Here is a 20,114-nt window from a genome sequence, read left to right on the forward strand (position 1 = left end):
GTTTTTAGGGTTTTTTTTGTCTGTTTGGTTTTGTTTGTCTGCTATGTACACAGTGATTTTCATCACTTCCAGTGTATTTTTGTACTGTTTTCCTGACACTTCTGTGGGCTCGGGAATTGTCCCGGGAATTGTCCATTTTTGGCCATCGAACTTTGTTTGTTTTTGTGCCTACATTGGTTGTTCGGTTTTTCGTGTCTGTTTATATGCACAGTGATTTTCATCACTTGTTCTAGTGCACTTTTGTATTCCCATTGATCCTTGTTGTTTTTGCAGGTTTAGCACTTCTCTGCATGGGCCTTGGAACTGGTAATTTTTGGCTATCGAACTTTGCCTACTTCTAATGCCTACATTTGCTGTTACTGTCCCCCTGCATACTGTCTAGTTTGTATTTTACTTGTTTCCCCATATCAAGTTGGTGTACTTTGCTCTTTTTCTAGTCCTAACTGTTTTAACCATTCAAATGACTATATTTATCCTGATAACTTGCATAGAAAAAAGCACCCTATTTTGTTGTTTTTGAGATAACATTTGTGTAAATTTTGAGTCTTGAACCCAAATTTACTCATTAATACGCAGACACACGTGTGGGATATTAAAGGTGAATATAGATTTAGGTATATATATTTGCTACCATTTGGTAATATGAATCCATATTCGTGATGTTATAAGATATTGTTTTGTGACTGCCCCTCGCGTAATAATAAGTCAACATGACGTGATTTAAAGCAAATCTGATTCATAACTTTTGAAAAACACACGTAATGTCACTGATGGCCTGCCATAGCACTTGCACTTCATTGTGCTCATGCACGGAATCATGCTACATTCGGTTGAAAATCCCTGTTTGCGCAATGTTTTAATCATGCAACATTTATTCTATGAAAATGAGTTGAGATTACGTAAGGTTAAGGGGGTACTACACCCCTGTCCAATTTTGTGCCTATTTTTGCATTTTACTCAAAAATTATAGCGCATTGGTGACAAGTAAGAGATGTATATTATAGGGGCAAGGACTACGACTACTGCACTGGAAATTTTATTTCAGCACAAACAACAGTTGTGGAGTTACAGTCAAAAATGAGGGAAACCCAATACTTGATCAATAAATCAATAACTACTTGAGTTGCTGAATTTTCAGTGCAGTAGTTGTAGTCCTTGCCCCTATAATATACATATCTTACTTGTCACCAATGCGCTATAATTTTTGAGAAAATGCAAAAAATAGGCACAAAATTGGCCAGAGGTTTACTACTCCCTTAACGTTACGGCTTAAAGGTCAATTTTTTTATCTGCACCAGTGTAATATTAACAAGTCAACATGATCTGATAAAACGCAAATCTCATTCGTGACTTTTGAGAGACACATAATGTCACAGACGGCCTGCCATACATGATACTATAACTATACCACCTGCACTTCCTGTGCTGAGTACACTATGTACACGGAATCAAGTTATTCGGTTGAAAATCCCTGTGTGCGCAATGTCTTATTCATGCAACATTTATTCTATGAAAATGTGTTGAAATTGCGTAAGGTTAACGTTAAGGGAGAAACATCAGCTACGGTGTCATGCACAGATTTGGTTTTAAATGATACAGGATGGGTGAGAAAAAAAAAAAAACTTGCCTGCCAATTTTTAATTTTTGCCAAAAAAAGCGTTTTTGAGTTATGCCATTTTTTATCATTAAGAAACCCCATTGACTTTATACATAAAGTGGTTTTGACCCTAAGCCTCGTTCACTAAAATTGGTAAATGTTTGAAAATGGATACTATGTTTAATTATTATTATTATATCTCCTTTATATCCCCTTTATAGAACTGCTTTTTGGATCTTTTTATTACAAAAATGTTACCAAATAATATTAGTGACTTTTTGCCTATATATTGCCCAGTAATACAGGTAAAGGTAATGTTAGTACTTGCTCAAATTTTCTTGATTTGATCTAGAAACACTGAATGACCCAATTTTCATAATTATTGTCTGAGCTAACCCACTGTAGAGCAAACCATAGGGCCAATTTTAACAAACAAGGTGTCATATGAAAGGTTATTAAATTTAGAAACATTTCTCATCAGCTTTTTTTTAATAAAGTGTTTCTATTTTAAGTTATGGGTGTTTCTAAATTTCCCTAATTTAAAAATAGAAAAACTTATTTTTCTCAAAAAATAAACACTTCAAAAAATAAAGAAAAACATAAGAAATGTTTCAATTTATGAAACATTAAAAATAAGTCGAGCAAAGACTTATCTTAAATTGGTTATATATTTGATATGGATACATAATTTTGATTTGATATCGTGGCTATTTTCCTGCATGGGCCTATTATCCGATTCAGTGTTTTTTCTAACAAATCAACATGAGACGTGATTAATAAAAATTCCTTTAAAAAAGGAATGTGGCGCCCAATGTGAACTTGGACGTGATATGGTGAATTCCATGGTGTATAGATTTGGTATAATGATTTTTCTAGGGAAGAGTAGAAGATGATCAAATGCAAGAGAAATGTGTTTGATTGGGGAAGGTGTTCTGACAATCCAAATATAAACTTAGTCCACCTCAAATGACCTGTAACAATTTGTGATTGACATAACTTAATTCACCTCGGATGACTTTGATCTGACATTCAACATTTTCGCGCTTACACCAATTATATCCATAACAATTTAACTATTACAACTTCCTGTCAACTCTCTAATTTAAAACTCAAAATTTCTGTCTGTTTGCCTTTTCTCTCTTCATTGGTCTTGTACCATTTTATATTACACTACAATTTGTTACAATTATTGAGATAAGCAAACATTGCTGGGTAGATAACAGGATTTAGTTATTTACTTAATTCAATCATGGAGGTAGTAGCTAGTACTACCTCCATGGCAATAACTTTCGCTATATAGATTCTATGGTAATTAGCAAACAAAAGCCATCAGTTTATTGAGGCCTCGTTAATTGATCTTATCACTATGGACCACAAGAGTCTCATCCCAATGGCATAATCCAATAACCTCAATTACATAATCATAGTGCAAAATTTGACCTCAAGTTGCAGAGTATGAGTTTGTGTACCCAAATTTTCAAGGACTGTTCCCATGATAGATGAGCATGTTGTGGATCCTAGTGTATGGTCAAATGTCACCGTCTATCGGGTTCTAAGGCACACGGTAAACTGGTTGAACGCATACAAAGGTCAGGATTTATTTGGTGTTTTTATAAATCCTAATTTTGTATTTTAAACAAAGAATATACGCTCACCATTTTATCCCGTGCATATCAGAAAACAATAATAAAATAAAATCCAAGCAAATTGTGGTTTTATTTATGAGCTGGCTGCTGGGCATAATTTTAGCAAAACAATTGCGAAGTCAATCTAGCAAGAGTGAAATTAGAAGCGTTTCACAAAGTCATGCATATATATTGTGGCGCCTCCGTAGAGGGCGCCACAAAAACTAATCTAATTTGTGCTCTGACACGGAATCGTGCTACTTGGGTGAGTCTTGTATGGGAAATCCCTGTGTGTGCAATGCTGATATAGCTATATACTACATTATAGTATCAAATACTAACGGTAGACCTATATGACGTTAAATTGAAAATTAGGGATGTTGTACCCCCTCGTAGTCCATGTTACAAAATCTGGCTCAGCAGTTCTAGGGTTAACATTTTACTAAAGTATTAAAAAGTGGAAAATTTAAAAATTAGGAGGGAGGCGGACGTGAAACATTTTTTGTTTTTATTTGGCCTGTGTATAATATTGCGAAATGTGGATTTCATTAAAGCGGGATTTTCCCACCTATCGTAGTTTTGTTCATATAAGGACCTGTCATCGTGGCATTCCAGCATTTTATCAAGCTTTGTGTCAACCGATAAGATATAGGTGTGTCTCTAATAATTTCTGAGCAAGCCAATGATGTAATAAAGTGCAACAGAATCGATGAACGGCATTAATACTTCACTGTCGTAGCGTGTAGCTGTACGCCCATAGGTGATGATATGCCGAATATTAAAGGGAGCAGTGGTGAGGAAATAATATTAAAGGGAGCAGTGCAGTGTTGAGGAAATATATTAAAAGGAAGAAAAGTCCGGTGAAAAAGTAGAGGTAAGTGCCTAGTGCTGGGAAAGGTAATACAAACACAAGTATTATGGCTTTTTAAGTTTCTTCGGCTTATATAAGGCTTATATAAGGCGGGAAAATTAGACTCATAACACTATGTATTGATATAAATACACGCAGTTGGGCTATGTGCGTTGTGCAATGCGTGACAAAAGCGGAATAATTCTTAAATACTTAAATCTTTTATATACAACTGCTATAAAGGAGAGAAAATCAGTTTTAATCAATATTTGTTTTCAAAAGTTTGCATATTTTGAGAAAATGGCAAAGTGCCCTTCCCTCTAGTAATTTAATGGGATTTTGAGATGACAAAAAGATGCATAAGTCAAAAACGCTTTGTTGGAAAAAAATTAAACTTGGCAAGTAAGGTTTTCTCATCACGCATCCTATATCATTTTCAAAGAGTTCTGTGCATGACACCGTAGCCGATAAAGCCAAATAAAAACAGCCGTATCTCACCACACGATATTCAAATTTCCTGGGCACACAAATTGCCACAGGCAATTTCGCCGCGGGAATTTTGAATATCGCGTGTTGAGAGAAACTGGTTTTATTCGTTTTTATGGTCAATATGAGTTTGTTTTAAATTAAACCATGTGATTCGTGCTTGATGATTTTTTTTCTAACATATAAGATTTCAGATTTATATATTGTGATCGCCGGAGTGTTCCTTTAATAAACGGCGATGTTAGCACATTTATGCTATTAACACAGCTACTAACAAAAGTGCAAAAATCTTAATTTGGATGATTTTGCACGATTAAAAAAAAATCACTGAAGAGGCTTTTATACGGGTCGGAGGGGAGCATGTTTTCGCGTTGTTAGCAGTGTTTTCATTCACTAATTAAAAGCTGACATAAACTTGGATTCCCCTCCTGACATCAAAAACCTCTGTTTCTGTTAACCAGGTCAACGCGTCTCAAAACCCATCTTTTTTAATTGTCCTATATGTTTAATCTAGCGAATGTCATGTTCGTTGCAGTAACGTTTTTTGTGGGTTTTTTGTGCATTTATTTCGCCATTTTATTATTTTATAGTTATAGGTATAAATTTGTTGGTTTAGTAAAATATATTTTTCTTGTATTCGCTTATATTTGAATGGTATGTGTCATTCATTTGTACAGCGCTAAGAGACCAAATTTGTTTAGCAGTTAATAAGTATGTGCTTTTATTATTATTATTATTATATTATATTATATTATATTATATTATATTATATTATATTATATTATATTATATTATATTATATTATATTATTATTACACCCCCCCATGTGCATGATTTTTCTCGCAAGGAGAGAAACGCTTAAAATGTTTCTGTATTGGCCCCATTGGAAAGGTCCAAAACTTATACAATCTCATATATATATATCTCAGTGACTTGTCAACGGATTTCAATGATTTTTGCACCATTTTAAAAAGACTCTTCATGGTTTTTGGAATTTAAAGAACGTTTTAATTATGTAATTCCCCAAACCTATATATATTGAGACAGCTGTATGGTGATATTGAAAATAAAATCTAATGTGCATTAATATTATCCTTTTATTTTTCAGATAAGTTTATCAAACATGGGTTACGGATATTCAAAGGTTCAAATCAAAAATGAAACTGAAAAGTCTTGGAAGGTAGAATTGCTTTGCTGTCACCAATATAACGTCCACACTCATGATGGTAACCGCACACATTGGGTTGACTCTGTAAGTAATAAAACTTTCCTCTTTATTTTTTACTTATCCAAACTAACCATTTAACACAAATTAACATATCATAAAGACTTTGGTACCTTTAAGGGGAGGTGATCTTTTGTGCGTAATTATAGAGGGCCAGGGGACTCAATCTATCATTGTAAAAAATATTTGAAGAAATCAAAGAGCCCTAGGAATAAAAATTGTAGTGTAATTCACGCCAGACACAATTTCTTTTAATGACAAAAATTAATTTTTGTAATCGATCAAAAACCAAACGTTTTATACCAATTTTGAATTTAGCCTGAATCCGTAAATATAGCACCTCTCGCCCTTTTTCAGGTCAAGGCTGTTTTTACCATTATGCAGCGAACCATTGTTGCAGCAATTTCACATACCTGTTCAAAATACTCGAGGGAAAGAATGTGGCCATATACTGCTGAAATATCTTTTGTTGATTTCGAATGATAATGTCTTAACGTCGTAAATTTTAAGGTCAAATTCCTAAAATCAAAACAAAACATTGCGACGCAGATATTCCCCGACTTATGCAATTTCATCATCGTACCAGTGTCTTTATTATTTGTTTGAGGCCTTTTCCAAACGTTCGTGCTATTTATGCATAAAACGGCCAATCTATCTTTACAAAATGCGTCATTTTTATGTAAACAAAAAGTAAAAAATATTCCCTCGTATTCACAGTGAAGCTATGCAATTCGATAGATTGAAATTCACAATATACAATTTGATTAAGGGAAAGCTATGCCAGAGCTAGAGGGGGTATGTAAATTAAATGGAACAGACATTACAGAGGAGTAAGTAAATTAAATGGAACAGGTATTTTGGGGCCATTTCAGAGGGAGTATGTCAATTAAATGGTATGTAATTTCACTGGAACAGCCTAATTGATATCGATATCAATATTGACGTCACGGATTCGATTTGTCACATGATCGTCAAAAACATTTTTTTTAAGGTTACACGAAGAAACGTATAAAAAACGTATAAAAGACGTATAAAGTTGTTCTCTAAAACCGCGTTTTCTCAGCAATCAAATATCGCAGTGAGTCAAATGTTGGTGCATGGATGTATCTTTACATTATTTATGTGTGTTTATACAAATTTTTAGAATCCGTTTGAAAATCCTTCGTTTAAATCATTTTTACGCACCATGTTCACAAGATCAAAAACGCGTTCCATGCAGTTTTTTTCAAATGTTCGCTCCGTATAAAACCACACCGAGTGATTGTTTTCTCCTTTTTGTATTGTACTACAAATCGACCAAAGAAATAATGTTGCCATGGGGAAGAACCAAATACAGTACCGATTAAATTTTATTAGCCCGTTTTTGGGAACAATTTTCGAGAATCTTGTACCACAAAACACTGTTATGTTACATTATCGATATCTGGATTGTGGAACGTTAATTTTTATTTCTAACTGCCTACATTATTTCTCAAATGTCTGTCGCTTACTTTACCATTTGAATTTCACTCCAAATTTAAGCTACTTTTGCAAAAAACGAGGTTTTTCGCCATCGATACCTCCGACCGTTACAGCGGTAATGAGCTTGTTTATCATAAGAGCCTGGTATGCATGCACTATTCCATAATACTTACAGTAGTCAGTTTGAGATCGATCAATTTCAGGTATTCCCCAGTGGCTCAATCGGTTGGCGCACCGGCTCACGTTCGACTATATAATACTATAGTTTTGAGCTGGAAAACTTTGGTACGTGTTCGAGTCCCTATGTGGTCCATTCCATTTATTTTATTTTATTTTTCTTTCATTTTTTTTCTTTTTTCTTGTTCGTTTCTTTCTTTCTGACTGCAGCGATTGATTGTTTTTGCCCTTTTTTTTCATTATATAATTCAGGAATTTTAGGCTATACTAGTCTAATAGGCGCGGCGCGCGGCCTATGAATATATTTTTACAAATTAGTTTATAACAAAATATTAGTTGTTGGTTTTGTTATTGTTGTTGTATATAGTTATTGTTATATAGGCCTATATCAGTATTGCATAATCAGGGTATAAATAGGCCTACTAGGCCTATTATAGCCTATAGAAGCATTGATTTATTTGACGACAGATATGCCTATCATCCAGGATAATTTTGAAAATTGAAAATTTAGAAAATCCAAAGGAAAATTGCCGAAAACGGCTGCACACAATCACCCCCCATCAGCCCATATGGTCCTATCATGGTCGCCCCCTCCCTATCCCTGCAACATAGGGCTTATAGGATGACTCACGAGCCGCGGTTTGTCCGTGGCCCTAGTTCAGATTGATACACTATTGTACAATGTTGTACGCATGAGTTCATTCTTTTCTGCATGGCTGTTTCCATTATTAACTTACGCCCCTCTGGAATCAATCCTTGAAAATCAATTGTATTTAACCTTAAAAACGTAAAAATTCGCTCTTTCACAGTGAAGCTATGCAATTTGATCGATTGAAGTTCACAATATGCAATTTGATTAGGGCAAATCTATTCCAGTATGTAAATTAAATGGAACAGCCATTTCAGAGGGAGTACGTAAATTAAATGGAACAGCTATTTTGGGGCCATTATTTCAGAAGGAGTAAATTAGATGGAACGGCCAATGGCCAATGGTTATATAATTTAACTGGAACAGCTAAATTGATATCGATATCAATATTGACGTCACAGATTCGATTTGTTACATGATCGTTAAACCTGTATTAGACGGTGTCAGTTCTCATTTTTGACTGTAACTCCACAACTGTTGTCTGTGCTGAAATAAAATTTCTAGTGCAGTAGTTGTAGCCCTTGCCCCTGTAATATACATATCTTACTTGTCACCAATGCGCTATAATTTTTGAGAAAAATGCAAAAATAGGCACACAATTGGGAAGGGGTATAGTACCCCTTAATAGACTATTAAGACATGACCGTAAGGTGGTGTATATTTCAAAATGGGGTCATCCATTCAGGTAAATCCATTTGAAATTCAGACTGTGTTGATGATTAAGGTCATGGATTCCGTAGGGGTGTATGGGTACAAACTGGAATAGCCAAAATGCTGTACTGTAAATGCAGTACCTATTTTTGCTTATTTTTCTTTGCAGACCGTCCAATCTCACTCCCAAGTCGAATACATACTACACAAGCCAAGTAAGGTTCACATCCAGTTCGTCTCCAGTGGAGATGGTCAAAATGCACAGCTGAGGTACAATTATTTGGAAAATTTTCCTGAATCGAGGCAAATTATTCTGCGGATAAGACCATTGGATAGAAAATCAGCAGAGCTGTATCAAGATGGGAAAGGAAGGCGCGATACATGTGGTCATCCAGGTAAACTTGTTTGTTTGTTTATTTGCTTAACTTACGATCATACGATGTATGATATTTTGAAATGAATTCGTTTTTTACCAAACCTAAGTTTTGACATAATACATGTATGTTTACACATTTCCCAACTTACATCTAATCGGAATCGGTTACATTCCATGTGCGTGTAAGACAACAGGACAATTTTTAATTAATTGTGTTATTTAACATTTAAATCCCGTATATTACACCATATCCTAAGTGGGTTTCATTTTATTCATTTTTTCATTCTTTCATTTTATCTCATAATTTCGGCTCAAATGAATAGATAACGTTTGTTTTAACAAACTATTATTTCATTTTATTATTTTATTTTATTTTCACTCCATGTTTCCTTCCTTTTTCTCCCCAAATTATCCTTAATCATGTGCGAATAGCGCATGTATATTATAAGGGCGTATTACTAATCTTTAAATAAAAAAATGTTCATCTTTATCTTAGACCTAGATAATTATGATGTATTTGACTATTAAAATGCATATGTATTATATACACAGACAGGGAGGGGGATCTTCGCGAAGAGGAGGAAAGAAGAAAAGAACGACTGAAACGTGAACAAGAACTAGAAAGGCAAATCCAATTAGAAAGAGATGAGAAGAAAAGAAGACTGCTGGAAATAGAAAACAAGTTAGAAAGGCACATCCAAGTAGATGTTCCTGCCCGAAAACAACAGATTCTGCTGCAGGAAGCATTCAAATGTCCATCAAGTTCAATCACAGATGATGAGGTAAGTAAAGATTCTGGAATAATCATAATTATACAATAGGATAAGCCAACTTTAGCGCTAAAGAAGTCAGTTACCGGTGAACCAGAGGATGATTTAAGGAAGCCCCATCATGCACTGTAAAAGTGTTATCACTAGAGTTTCAACTGCCACTTTACTTTTCAAATCTCATTGAACTCTGTGCAAAAGATGTTGTTTTAGAATTGCCCGTGTGTCATTATTAGTTGGTCGATTTCAGATCTAAAGTGATGTATGCATGAAGGATAATCCACACCTTCTGTAGATAACATAAAATGTGAAATCGACCAACCTTTAGAAGGTGTTTTTGTTGTAAATATATCTGTCCAAATTCAAATTTAACCATGCACGTGTGTATACAACGAGCGGGCAGTGGTGTCATGTTTACTCACACAGCTGTGCTAACCGCAAGACTTGCTGGTAGTGCTTAAATCATCCTCTGCCGGTGAACAGACCAGCAGACGATGATATAGTCCGTCCATACCACATAACCTTTGCAGAAGTACACAGGTCCCCAAGGTGGACAAAGATAGAGACTAAAGATCAAATGGTTTACAAAACTTTTCGAATATGTGTGATAGCTTTAGTGAATGTTACCACAACTTGAACATGTCCTTTCGGAAACAAAATTATCGATATGTGCCATGTGGGTCAAGTGTCATCTTATACTGAATAGACTATAGACTTGTATCACAACTGAGTGACGTATTAGTAGCGGTATACATTTGCATTTATCAACCACAATTAGCGAGAAACTAATGTTTCCATATTAAAACAATATGTGTGTTTCAATTACGTTACAATCGTAACCTCCTTTACTCACAGATCTGGGACTAAGTATGAGCAACTGTCAATCAATCCGCAATATTGATCAGTCCCTCTGTAAAAGCAGTACGCACGCATTGCCGTCTGCACATTTCCGTAAGTTTTAGTCTAAAAACTCAGTCCCCAGCTACCCCAGCTGTCAAAGTAGGATGTTCAGTATAGGACCCGATTTACCATTTGGGCACCGGCCAAAATTTGGAGGCCGCCAAACTCACCGAGAGGTGATGTTGAAGTCCATAGGGCGATATGCGCGTAGCAGGATCCTTCCGGCGTGGGGTTCAATGGCCCGCCGAAGGTTCCCTGGTAGGGGTCCAGGTGGGCGAAGCTCCCTGCAGCAGAAATGCCGCAAAAATTTGAACAATACTCTGATAGGAATTACAATTAAACACAACATAGGCTCTATTGTTGTCAAATATGATTTGTTTATAAGTAAACATTTAAATATTAACAATGAAAAAGAGAATACCTTCATTTTGGGGGTCCTGGACCCGTGTCCATGGCCCAATGGTAAATCCGACCTTTGTTCAGTAACCTGTTTATATATTTTAATGTGTCTCTTGAATATCGTATAATATAGCCTACGTAGTAAATATTCAAATATATATGAATATTCAAGCTGTATAATATATATTCTTTGCTGACCTTACAGGACACTTCCGCCGGTAAAATTTACGACAAGATTGTAGCTTCTCAACCGGCTTATAAAAAATTTGAAGAGTCCAAATCCCTGCAAAACTATACGATATCAGATCGTAGCGGGTATCTGGTCAACTTTATTTTAGCCGACTACTGCCATGCAAATAATATATCACCATCATTTCATGATGAGGTGTTATCTATCACTGCTTACAATGAAGTAAGGTTGACGGAAAAGCTTATAATACTCAATGCCTTGAGCGAGTCAGTACATAATTTTACCATGTTTGATGAGGTAGAAGAACTTGAGGATAGTATCGGCGTTCACAACCTAGACTCTAGGTTTGATCTCTTTCTCCGTCTTCTAAGTGTTACAACTAACACCGATGTGGAAGTAGCCACCAAGATACTTGTGCACTGCGTGAAGCTGTTACCTTCCCGGTATCGTAGACCTCCATGTGAGCTAACTATAAAGGAAAAAGACCATTTGTCATTACTTATCAGTAATCGAATATGGTCTCCAATGTCAGCTCTAAAATTGTTGTCTTTTACTGATATCGGTGATCGTGCTGATATGTTACGTAAGGCCCTCATATACCATATCGAAGACACGAGCTTACTGCAAGAGACGCATTTCCCTTGTCCACCTCCTGCGCATCAGGTGTGTTTATCATCACCCACGTGCACCGCCGAAGATGTTGAAAAACTAATCAACTTAGTTCAAAGCAAAAGAGAGAAAGAAAGGATTAGAAAGAAAGAACAAAAACGCCAGGAGTGGACTCTATTCTTTTGGAGGAAGAACAAGGCACAAAAAGAAGGTACAACTGGGGCAACGATTTTACCTGAATGTCGCAATGAGCTTTCCTTTGACAAATTTGCAGATATTATTGTAGCTTTGTCAGAGGCAATGACGTCCCATGAAAAGGCGGACATGAATGAAAATCAACTTCGTCTACTCATTGAAACTCTGGTATGTAAGTCCAGCGACAACTTGACAACCATCGATCGTGAAGAAAGGTCTGTGGTAGTAGCAATGGTTGCTGCAATACAAGCATTACTTGTTCATGCAGTAGATATCGTTGTATCGAACGAGACGTATGTTACAACCGATGTTGAAGAGTGGCAAGAATTCTACTCCGGTCTTGGTCTATCCTCGTGTGGTGCAGGTGCTAAACACACTCCCTGTAATTCAGTGCCATCACATATAGTGTACGGTACGCCGTCTCAGTTCAATGATATTGATAGAATATCCAGACCGGTTAGCAAATTCACGTGTCTCATCATAGGCTGTAGTGAGCCACATATTTCATTTTCAACAGGTCCGTCAAGTCAAGAAAGAGACGTCGACACTGTGCAGTTTTCTCATTTGCTTCCACAATATAAGTGTTGTTACAATCTAATGAACGGCACCAAATTCAACAACCAAGACCAAGACATGACGAATATCATGGAGGTGGTGGATCGTATAATAGACAGTGAAGAAGATAGACCATTCCATCAACTACTAGAGGAGATAGAATACTCTACTACAATGTCTCCAGAAATGCACAAAGAAATAGTTGATGTTATCGAGGAAATTGCAAGAACATTGGAAGGAACAAAATACGCAAAATCGGATACGCACATAGTCAAACTGGAAATTAGGAAGGAACATAAGCAAAATCTTAACTCTAGCTCGGGAATTGCTAATGCAGTTCTTGAGGTTGTTAAGCACGTCCAGAAACATACCAAATTCATTCCCCGAAATAACCAGATACTTGCTGTTGTCACTTTGCTTCTCGAGCAAAAAAATGGAACGGGCTGCTTACTTGAAGTAGCAACAGGCGAAGGAAAGTCCACGATTGTGGCTATGTTTGCTGCAATACTAGCTTTACAGGGAACTTTTGTTGATGTTATAACAAGCTCTGAAGTGCTAGCCCGACGTGACGAAGAAGAATGGCAGCCCTTCTACAAGGACCTAGGCTTATCCTCATGTGCTATTCCAGTACCCGAAACGTTAAGTTGCAAGAACCAGGAAGAAGCCGATTCTCTTTTACGAAAGAAATACCAGTCTAACATTGTCTATGGTACAACTTCCGAATTCGCGGCTGATATTCTTCGTCACGAATTTGAACGACGAAATATCCGAGGAAATCGAAAATTTCAAGTGGTCATCGTTGATGAAGTCGATTCTATGACACTTGATAACGGACTGCAGCTTACATATTTATCGCACAACACAACCAGCCTCAGACACATTGAACAATTGCTTGCTACCATCTGGTGTCTTCTTTCATCGTATCACCAAATTCAAGATTCATCTGGGAATATAGTATGGGCTACCAAGCCACAATACATACACACGGCCATAGCGGAAAATATGGTAGATCGGACAGAGGATTTAGTTGAAAAGGCTTGTACGGTCCTTCAGGAAGGAATTTCCATCGGCTTGTTTACAAGAAGTGACTGCGACGATATTCAAAAGATGTACAAAGATAACGAAACAGAGGAACTGCAGGAAAAAATCCAAAGCGTTATGGCAAACATTACCCCAGAAAATGAAGTACAGCTTATCGAGTGTCAGGACCTGGCTAACATTTCATTTAAATTCTTCAAAATTGGAGCTAATAATAGAGCAATACCATTTCGGGAATGTTTTGATGACGTTTCCGATGATGAGAGGAACCTAGTGTCTGTGTTGCTGTTGGAAAAGGGATTGGCGTGCGAGATATTCACCGACCAGGATTTGAAAAATCTTGCAATCGACGTAGTGAGCAAGAAGATTAGATATTCAGATAGCACCGACATAACTGAACCTGGAAAAGTCAACAGACATAGTTCTTCCCATGTACCTGAAAAAATATGTTGACGAGTGTCTTCCGTTATTTGTTGAAAATGCTTTGAGGGCTCTTTCGATGACATTGGGCCGCGAATATGTCATTGCGGATGGACGGGACTCACTTCCACAAAATGAGCAGCAGGATCATGCATTTGACCGAGTACTTCCAGTAGATTTTGAAGGTACTGGAATTCTGGAGAAAAACAAAAAGTGGGCAGATGGGCTTCAGCAATTTTTGGAGATGAAGCATGCACTTGCGATATCTCCGGTCTCAACTGTGACCAATTTCATGTCAAATTACCGCTTCTTTCACAGATATTTGGACAATGGTGGAATACACGGGGTAACAGGAACCCTGGGTGACACCATTGACCATGATTTCCTCAAAAGGCATTTCTCTACAAAGTGCCTCTCTTTACCGCCACACCGAACAAAGAAGTTAGTATGTCATCCAATGATACAAATCGATAAAGGAAGAGATTCTTGGATGAGTGCAATTTGTGAAAGGGTAAACACTATTGCAAGACAACAAGCTGTCCTAGTTGTTTGTGAAGATCTGAAAACTGCCGAAAGTTTTGAAACTAAGATCAATAGCTTCGAAAACAGCAATATCTGTGAAGTTCACATGTATACTAGAAGCGATATTCACAAATATGACATAGAAAAGCGGGAATATAACCTTGGCGAAGTAATAATCACAACAACTCTCGGTGGTAGAGGAACAGATTACAAAGTACACAGTGATGTTCAAAGCAGCGGTGGCTTGTTTGTGCTATTGACCTTCTTTCCCCGAAACATGCGAGTTGAAAAGCAAATGATTGGACGAACAGCCAGAAAAGGTGAACCTGGGATGTTTCAGCTCATTGTCGACAAGGAAAGTCTTCCCGGCGCATATCAAGATCATAGTATTGAGATAATGCATGCTCTGCGATCTAAACATGAACAAGAAAAGATTCAAACGTTAGAAGCAAATGAACTGATCAGCACAACTCGAAGAGAAACCCTTTTTGAAGCATTTTGCACAAAGCTTGAGAATTTCGAAAGTCTGTATAATTCGACAGATCCAAAGGGTTCTCGCAAGCCGCTACGTAGTTTGGGTTTCTTCGTATCCAATTATTGGGCTTCCTTGATACACCGCCACCATAGGTTTGACTATAGCCCAGGACTCAACTCCGTTAAGGAAAGGTGGGCATTTTGGCTAACTCTGAACCGTGCCAAAATAGAAGACGATGGAATCGAGCTTTCAGACTTGCAACGTGACATGGAGCGTGACATTCAAACGAAAATAGATGAAACGCAAGAGGGGAAGTCCGACAATTGTTATGACCATGGTCGCAACGCAATGAGTAAAATGGCACTTTTAGGGGCGGTAAAGAATCAACGCATGATTTTGAGTACTTCAGCGATGGCAAACACTCATCGACACAGAGAAAGTGTACAATGCTGTTGCTTTATATAACCAGGCTTATGTAACCATCAAAGTGAAGAAAGAAGGATACAGGCAGAAGTCGTTAGATTTACTTGACAAGACATTAAGAGCCATAAAGGCGTATACAGCAGAAATGACTAACGTCACGTCATGTATTCAAACAGCGTCATCAGCAGGTCACGCAGAATCTCACCTTGGATCAGATGAAGGACAGACGAATTTCAGTAGACAACAAACTGCTCGTGGTAGCTTCATAAAGGCATGGATTGAGGCTATAGAAATGGCAAAAGAAGAGCTAAAAGAGGAAGACAGTCCAGAGGCATCAAAAGATGAATTTACCTTCAGCGTTGAGCCTGTCGGCTTAAACTTTGCGGTAGACGTGTCCGATGACGTCATGGAAGACGAGATGATGCTGATGGCTGACATGGGAATGACCTACTTCTTTAAAGTGGAAAAGAAGAAAAAATTCAAGTTTTGTTGGAATGCATTATGGTGCTTCTTACTAGGTGCTATTCAAGTAGTAACAGGTGTATTGGTGATTGGATTCTCTCTTGGGGCTGCGGCAACATTGGGTACAGGACTGATTAGCGAAGGTATTTCGGATTTGATTGAGGGGACGATTGGAATGGCTACTGGCGCCTTTTCGTGGGCTCAATGGGCCATTTCCAAGGCCATAAGTTTGACTACATCTCTAGTAGCAAGTGGGCTCAGTGCTTTGAAAAAGGCCGCAAAGACTGCGTGGAAGGGAGTAAAGGGAGCAGCTAGTGGGCTCAAAGGGGCAGCTAATGTAGCAACAAAAACCGCAACAAAACAAACTTTAAAAACATGCCTTAAGACAGCCACTAAGTATGCAGTGCAAGAAGTAGGAAAACAGATCGTGATGAGAGGTGTTTCACTACTTTGGGACAAAGCTTCCACTGGAATTCTGGAATACATTTTTAAAGAGCACTTTCATGACACCATCACAGAAAACTTAAAGCGTTCAGAACGTTTAAATGGAATATTGCGGGTAGTGATCGAACAAAATATGCCTACCAAACCTTCAGAATTAGATAAGGACAAACTCAACGATCTAGTCAAATATACGTGTGATAAAGCTCTTGGTAAGGTATTGAACAAATTCAAAGTGTTTAATGAAATTGGCTCTCATATGGACAGATGGAATGGGTTGATGTCAGCTGTTGCTTCGAGAAAAAGTGGTAATTTAGCTCAGCTGATATCAATTGGGAACGAGATATATCAGTACACGCGTATGGTCGCTGAGCTTGTTCAGGATTGGCCTACGGCTGACTATATGAAAGACGAAGTAGCTTCAGCGTTAGCACAAGAAATAACCGAAGTTTTTAAGCTCCCAAACACAAATGATAACGCAGGTCAGTATTCTGATGTACATGATCGTCTCTACATATCCATATGCGAGATAGTGACTGATGGGTTTACCAGCAAAATTACCCACTTGTTGGTTTCCGTTAGCAAAAGACATGCTTGTCAATATGTATCGGGAAAATTGGGTACAGTGACTGCTAATGCGTTGGGTAGAGCTGACGTCAACCAGCAGCTTACAGATCAGAGTCATAGTTGGGAAATGAAAGTTGACGCAGAAGACACAAAACCCGCACAAACAAATTTTAGTCAAGAAGAGGTAAATCAAGTCAATGAGCTGGTTAGAGAAGCTACAGATCCATCGAAGCCAGCTAATGACCTTCATCTTAACATACTCGTGCAAAGTGGGTTAATCGAAGGCGGTAGAGGCATTATTATAGACATAGTTGACGAGAAAACAGGGAAAAATGTCACATCAAACCAGTTCGAAGGAAAACCTGGAACAGAACCAATCCGGTTGCGTTTGGTTCAAACGAAAGAAGGGTAAGAAAATCCTGTATTATACCACACATAAAAATAAATAAGTGTACATGTTTTATAGCGCTTTATGCCGTAAACAGCCTCAAAGTGCTTTACATTTATTCCGCCGTCATTAGAATATGTCGGAACCACGTTTGCAGGCTACAAATGGCGCAGGGTTCATCAGTACAACGACTGTGACTATCCCTAACAGCTTCCCATTGTACCTGGGTGGGGTGAGGCAAGTGAGGCAAAGCGCCTTGCCCAAGGGCACAACACGGTGGTGGGACGGGGACTCGAACCCACGCACGTCGAGCAAGCTTTCAGATTAGGAGTCCAAGGCCGTAACCACTGAGCCACTGTGTCCTCTACTGACAGGTAAGCTTGCGAAATATGCACAGCCTTGACTACAGCAGTCGAGTTAGCTCAATAGGTAAGGCGATAGACTCCGGTGCATTGGTGATAACGACGCGAGTTCGAGCGTTTGTTCTCGTTAATGAGTGAGTCAGTGAGCTAATTTGAAATTTCCTGGGCAAAGACGTAACTGATATTTGTCTCGGTTATCCGTACGAGAACTCGTTGAGGTCATCCTGGCTGTGATTGTTTATTGTGGCATGTATAAGGTGCGCTCCTTAGCTGCAAATCCTTAATATTTGCTTAATGGTTTATATAGTGTGTCTTGGGCCACAGTGCCCAGCGAAATCCTGTAAAGTATGCTGAGGCTTGTGGATTTATCTCACCCATGCGATATTCTCTGTACATCTTTACTACGTGATTGTGTAACGACACTGCTAAATAAACATCTAAAAAAGTAGTTACTCCCTTTAAATAATGGTCATTATTCAAAAACGGGCTATTGTATCATTTGATACGATAGCCCAGAAAACAATAAAACACCGGTCAATTCATTGTAGTGAGGTCCAGATTTGAAAGTTCCACTTACAACAATATAAAAACACTCAGATATCATTACACAGATTTCCTTCCATTATACTGAATACAAATCAATAGAATGTACTGCAACTTTCAAATCTTGGGTTACATTGATGTACGCTGTGACATCAACATTTAGTCAATTGCTACAAATGAGGTGTCAAAATGTACAGGAATAAATTCTGCTTCCAACGCAGTTTACAGATTTGTAAGACAATAACCCGTTTTTAATAATGGCCATTATTTAATGGGGTAATTACTTTTTTTAGATGTTTATTATAAATAATACCGCCATTGTTTCCCCAAGTAACGAAATGAAGATTGCTATAAACCAACCGATTGTATTACATAGACCAGTTTGGGAACTTTTGCGTTTATTGACCCAATGAAATACGAGTTTATTTTCACTGTATAATTGAATATTGAACATGATGAAACATTCATTTTCTTTCTAGAGAAAGATCATTCCTACAGAAATGTTCAGGAAAGGTCAGTTCCTACAGCGGTCATTTTCAGCGATTGGATCAACATGGCAATGTTGTACAAGGACAAACAGGTGACGGTAGCAATCAGAACTGTTTATTCGATGCCATCACGCATGGAACTGGAACAAATCCCAATAATCTGCGACAACAAGTCGGTGAACAGGTATTGGACTGATTATTTACTGCTTGTGTTGGGGATTTTGTTTATACTTTATTTTAAATACTTGTTTATTTTGATATTCTAGGAACATTTTAATTTGCATTATGATCAAAGACAAAATTAAAAAGACTAGTTTGCGTCTGATGTCAGAGCAAAAGCACGGCGTAATTGGTTCCTGACCTGCGTAGTACGGCATTTTCGGTCTGGTTGACAAGACGTTACACGCAAACTAGTCTTTTTAATTTATTCTCGAAGTATACTTCATCTATATACTGTTGAAGATATGGGTACATATACATGTCAACCTATACTTTCTTCATTAGCCCTAACCCTATTAAACCCTAAACATAGCCCTCGCCCTTGTTTTATATTCGACATATCAAACCTTCGACAAAGTGAACATGGTGAATGGGCGCCTATTTATCTACCCACGTGCGTACCTACCTATCCATCTTTATTTCTATTTCTCTTTTCAGATAAAGTCAGATCCAAGGAGATGGAAAGAGCCCGCCATGCGTCAACATCAATTCAGTCTTGCCTACAGCAACTCGAGTTTGTTCTCAACAAGAGGAGGGCAAAGTATTTATAAGCAAAAGACCTATCAAAGTTTAAAAACTGACATACAAGCTTATAACAAATCATACAAAGAGAACGGTGGCAAATTGAATAATCTGAGCGAGGAAGAACAAAGATTACAGCTTGGTCGAACAGATGAATACAATAGGTAAATAATTTTGATTTAAACTTTTCAGCCAAACACAAAGAAAATATAATTCCTACTATCCGAATTTTCAGATGGTACTCCATCTTTCATCAGCGAGTGAGTGACTGTATCGAGTCGCGATCTTCTTGACCGTTGACCTGGTAACAGACTCGTAGACTCCTGAAAGTTTGAACCGGCCCACGTCTTTGTTGAAAGATGGTTGGTTGGCTTTGATGTGAACTTGAACTGCCAATAGCTTCTTTGCACTGTCCGGTACCGGTAACAGTTTTGCCCTGGCACGGGATGTAGTATACCGGACCTGTAATGTCCTTCTTATCTGTCTTGTCCTTGAGTGACACAAGGATTTGTCTTAGCGTGCGAATGGGTTT

At 37.8% G+C, this 20,114-nt stretch overlaps 2 protein-coding genes across 2 annotated transcripts in view; both read left to right on the plus strand.

The window, feature by feature from the left end:
- The first annotated feature begins 3,826 nt into the window (after positions 1-3,826).
- Positions 3,827-14,203, plus strand: LOC140169809 (uncharacterized). Its single transcript, XM_072193113.1, has 5 exons — positions 3,827-4,096; positions 5,667-5,810; positions 8,891-9,116; positions 9,650-9,879; positions 11,369-14,203. Exons 2-5 carry the CDS (start codon positions 5,682-5,684, stop codon positions 14,201-14,203), a joined length of 3,420 nt encoding a protein of 1,139 aa, XP_072049214.1. The 5' UTR covers positions 3,827-4,096; positions 5,667-5,681.
- Positions 14,204-15,729: 1,526 nt separating this feature from the next.
- The window catches only part of LOC140169810 (uncharacterized), a 7,877-nt gene continuing 3,492 nt past the window's right edge, over positions 15,730-20,114 (plus strand). Inside the window, exons 1-3 of the mRNA XM_072193114.1 lie at positions 15,730-17,468; positions 18,833-19,025; positions 19,499-19,746. Of these exons, the coding sequence (XP_072049215.1) occupies positions 15,736-17,468; positions 18,833-19,025; positions 19,499-19,746 (2,174 nt within the window). The 5' untranslated portion in view covers positions 15,730-15,735. The remainder of the gene's footprint in view (positions 17,469-18,832; positions 19,026-19,498; positions 19,747-20,114) is intronic.

The sequence above is a fragment of the Amphiura filiformis genome, chromosome 14, assembly GCF_039555335.1.
Source record: "Amphiura filiformis chromosome 14, Afil_fr2py, whole genome shotgun sequence".
Lineage (NCBI taxonomy): Eukaryota > Metazoa > Echinodermata > Ophiuroidea > Amphilepidida > Amphiuridae > Amphiura > Amphiura filiformis.